The sequence below is a fragment of the Castor canadensis genome, chromosome 8, assembly GCF_047511655.1.
Source record: "Castor canadensis chromosome 8, mCasCan1.hap1v2, whole genome shotgun sequence".
NCBI classification, from domain to species: Eukaryota; Metazoa; Chordata; class Mammalia; order Rodentia; family Castoridae; genus Castor; species Castor canadensis.
In genome coordinates, this window is record NC_133393.1 from 97562483 (window position 1) to 97566856 (window position 4374).

Consider the following 4374-nt stretch of genomic DNA (forward strand, 5'->3'; position numbering starts at 1 on the left):
ACACGAAGGCCTTTCTCGCCAAGGGTGTGGCCGAAACTACATCTCCCGACAGGCAGCCTTGTTCCTTCCTTCCTCCTGGCCCTGGCCCGATCCCTGGCAACAGCGTGACGTGAGGGTACCGGGAGCTGCGGTCACGGCTTCAGTTCTAGACTACCCGGCCGCCCGGGCGCGAGCAGGGAGAGAGCAGCCGCAGCCCCACGCCGCCCCACGCCGCCCCACGCCGCCCCTGCGCCCCGTGGCGCCGAGCACGAGCCCGCCGGGCGGCTCTTCCAGCGACCCCTCCTTCCGAGAGAAGGGGGCGCAGCCAACCACAGAGCCCACAAGGCCAGAGAGGGTCGCGCGCATGGCCTCTGCGGGCGCGCGGCGGTTCCCAGCCGGGACGCGCGCGGCGGCCCAACGCTGCTGCGGCCTCTCGCCCCGCCCGGGCGCGCTCCCGGCCCCGCCCCCCGGCCCTCCGCTACCTCCGCGACCAACGAGGTGAGAGTGAAGCGCGGGCATCCGCCCGGGAGGGAAGGGGTCGCCCGGCACCCGAAGGTTGGGCGGTGGAGGGTGGCAGCCCTGGGTTGCCGGCGCGGCAGGGGCTGGCTGTGGCGATGCCCTGGGAGCTAACATAGAGCTGTAGAGAATGCTTGTACAAGTTATGCCCTCGGGGTAGGTGCCAACCACTTCTTGACCCTCGCGGGAACTCTTGCCCGGGGGCAGTGATGCTGCCCGAGAGCTTTGGCTTTCAAAAGTAGCGTAGCCCCATAGGCAACTGGCATTCCGCACGCTCACCTCTTTTTTCCCATCCCCACTCCTGACCCTGTCCTTAGCTGCCCTCGACCTTTCACACTCGTGACTGCCTGGCTTGGGAGCTTGGCTAGCTGCAGCAGGCGCTGAGGGGGAAAAGCTTCTCTGGACGACCTTCCTCCAGGATGCCCCCTTCTTCCCCTTCACCTGGAAATGGTTGAATACAAAAAAAGAATCGTGACGCTGCCTCTCGCCTTTCCTTTTGGTCTTAGGTTTCTGATTTCCTGCAGCCTCCTCCTGCCCCGGGCTGCCCAAGTCTTGGCGGCTGAAGCTGGCCTGCCTCTCAGTCGTTCCTTCATGGGTTTTGCTGCCCCTTTCACCAACAAACGAAAGGCTTACTCGGAGCGTAGGATTATGGGGTGAGCATCGTCCTCTGCCCTGTATACCTTCGGTTCCTCTTCCCCGCCAAATAACCATAATCAGGCTATATTGTAAGAGTACCAACAGTGGGCAGATTCATCCCAGGCCATATTACTGACCCTTTTTTTAATCTTCTGCCATCCTTCCAAACTGACTTCCTTTTCTTTTTTGTTGCATGTACCTTAAGTGAAATGAACCCAGGGTTGAACTATAACTATAGACATGTCAAAGACAATAGGGTAGCTGAGTGTGGTGTGTCACCACTCTTAATACCCAGCTGTCGGGAGGTGGAGACAGGATTGTCAGTTTGAGGCCAGCCTGGGCTACATAGCAAGACTCTGTCTGAAAAGAGAAAGAAGAGAAAAAAAACAAAACAAAAAAGCCCCAGGGTATTATTTCTCTAATGACCTTTTAAAAAAATGGATTGTGAGTACTTGCTATGTCCTACAGCTAGGCTGCTTAGGTTATTTTACATATATCTTCCTCATTTACTCCTTTCAATAAACCTATGAATCAAGTACTATTATTAATGGAGGCACAGGTAAATTACCTAGGTCTACACTACTAGAAAGTTACACAGATGGGGTCTGATCAGATTACAGTGATTACCAGTAAAACTGACTTCTCATCTCTAGTCTCTCTTGGAATCAAAATAATTCAAAACCAAGTCAGGCACTGGTGGCTCATGCCTATAATTCTAGCTACTTGTGAGGCTGAGATCAGGAAGACTGAAGTTCTAAGTCAGCCTGGGCAAATGATTCAAGACACTACCCCATCTTCAAACTAACCAGAGCAAAATGGATTGGAGTTGTGGCTCACATGGTACACGCTGCTTTGAAGCCCTGAGATTAAACTCACCAAAAACAAAACAAAAATCTGCAAACTGCAGAATGAAGTAACATTAACACCATGGGAACTTGCATGTGTTCGCTTTTGACATGTCATCCATCCAGGTTTACTCAGGATCTCTAGTTCCTGAAGATGTACTGTTAGCCAGCAAAGGTGTAAGTTGAGGGCCCATGGCAAGAAGGAACCTAAGTTAGCTGGCAGCTCCTTGGCCTTTGATTCCTCTTTCCCTAGGTACTCAATGCAGGAGATGTATGAGGTGGTGTCCAACGTCCAGGAGTATCGGGAGTTTGTGCCCTGGTGTAAGAAGTCTCTGGTGGTATCCAGCCGTAAGGGTCACCTGAAGGCCCAGTTGGAGGTTGGCTTTCCACCTGTCCTGGAACGTTATACCTCTGCAGTTTCCATGGTCAAACCTCACATGGTCAAGGTGAGGCCTGTCTGGGAGGGATTGACCAGGAAGTTTTTTGTCTTTAGTATTTTCACATTTAAGGACTACTTTGGCCTTCGTTGTGGTGACTTTATTTCCACATGTTAAGTAGTTACTTTTAAGACCTCACAGCTCCAAACTCCTCCTTTTCCCTCCTATACTTAGTTATATCATTTAACTAGCAGATTGTCCTATTCTAGGCTATTTGTACAGATGGAAAGCTCTTCAACCACTTAGAGACTATTTGGCGATTCAGCCCTGGTATTCCTGCCTATCCCCGAACTTGCACTGTGGACTTTTCGGTGAGTCTGGAGGCTTTGTACACAGGCGTAGGGCTGTGAAATTTTTCAAGTCATCAAATTTCTATAGGTCTGGGTTTGTGTTGAACTTGTAGTCTCCCCAGTCCTAAGTTAAGGATATTGAATGGATCTAAAAACTGGAGGGGGACAGGAAGAAAAGGCACTGTGAATCAGTGTCCTTGCAATTGGCCAGGGATTATCCAACATGGTCTTGAAGTGGTTTTAATTGTTCTCTTCCACATTCCCAGATTTCCTTTGAATTTCGATCTCTGCTGCACTCCCAGCTGGCCACCATGTTCTTTGATGAGGTTGTCAAACAGAATGTTGCTGCCTTTGAGCGCCGGGCAGCCACCAAGTTTGGTCCAGAAACAGCCATCCCCCGTGAACTGATGTTCCATGAGGTGCACCAGACTTGAGGCAAAGGATTGCTCCCCTAGCCTCTTCTGTACTCCCTCTTCCCACTAAATTCTTATTTATTTAGTTTGGCTCCTGCTCAAATGTGAGAGGAGTCAATGTTCATAATACTGTTCTTCCTCTTAATTCCCTAAAAATTGGCTGGGAATGTTGGGGGAAAAGGCAAGGGGTATGGAAATGAGACATGGCTAGGGTCAGGCTTATCCTGAAAACCTCCATATCCGCTAAGCCTTTTCACACTGAATTGGAACCAGGACTGTGGTTGTCTCTGGGCCCTGTCGGGACAACTTAATATCTGACCAGAAGACTTTTCCAAGGTTTGAATAAATAGAGCTTTTCCTCTGGCACAGAGGTACTGAGTAGTAAGTAACTTTCACCCTACCTGAGGTTCCTCAGTTTGAGTATTTCCATGCAGTCTGGCAAGTAGAGTGAGGATGGTGCACCATCAGTGCCACAAGATGGAGGAAATAAAAAGCACTGAACAGAGTTGCCTTTGTACTTTTGGGTCGTACTGTATTCTTCCATGTGGCCTGAGTTTTTATAAGATGTCAATAAACTGTGACAGTGTGAATTTGCCTTTTTTGTATTTTTTTTATTTTGTGGGAGCAATATATAAATATGTAAGAAGGCCTGTTGGATGTAGTGTCCCTGCTAACTATGGTAGCACATATACACACCAGGACCTAATACTCCCTTCTTGCCTATTCATAAACTTTTTCACAAGCTCAGTTGCAAGCAAGAGTCTCAGGACAATCATCTGGTCTCAACCCTCCCACAAATCTGATGCCCCCAGGACCACCCCTTGTTATTTTGGGGGCCTTCTTAAGGAAAGCTGCAAAGAGGATTAGGTACTTCATGACAAACTAGAGCCCTCTAGTGTTCAGGTCCTGAGCTAGCAGTCCTAGTAAATTGCCCTTGGCAGGTTTGTTCCTTTCACCCAGTGGGCTAGACCAGTTGGATTAGTCACATAAGCAGTTGTGATGTCTCAGCTATAGTTTTTGAGTGTTCTACACTGTAACAAAATTAGGAAGGATGGGGACTAAAGGTAACTTCTAACTTGGAGGAAAGACAGAAGTCTCTTTTCAAACCTCATAGGAAGCCTTTCCTCTGAATGCCAAACCTAAGATAAAGAAATGCATAGACTAACTTATAACCCACCAAGTTCAGTTCCTTGCTAACCAGATTCTTTACCTCATAATAAAGATTCTTCTATGCCTAATTTAATACAGCAGGCTCAAA

The 4374-nt window shown here is 49.1% G+C and overlaps 1 protein-coding gene across 3 annotated transcripts; it reads left to right on the plus strand.

Moving 5' to 3' along the window:
- The first annotated feature begins 88 nt into the window (after positions 1 to 88).
- On the plus strand, positions 89 to 3706 carry Coq10a (coenzyme Q10A). 3 transcript variants are annotated; one of them, XM_074083646.1, is made up of 5 exons: positions 89 to 477; positions 1002 to 1148; positions 2200 to 2422; positions 2623 to 2724; positions 2970 to 3706. In XM_074083646.1, exons 1-5 carry the CDS (start codon positions 344 to 346, stop codon positions 3135 to 3137), a joined length of 774 nt encoding a protein of 257 aa, XP_073939747.1. In that variant the 5' UTR covers positions 89 to 343; the 3' UTR covers positions 3138 to 3706. The 3 variants fall into 3 exon arrangements, with proteins under 3 accessions (XP_073939747.1, XP_020018800.1, XP_073939746.1); XM_020163211.2 differs by having other exon boundaries at positions 95 to 477; positions 2230 to 2422; XM_074083645.1 differs by lacking the exon at positions 89 to 477 and adding an exon at positions 500 to 651 and having other exon boundaries at positions 2230 to 2422.
- The last annotated feature ends 668 nt before the right edge of the window (positions 3707 to 4374 follow it).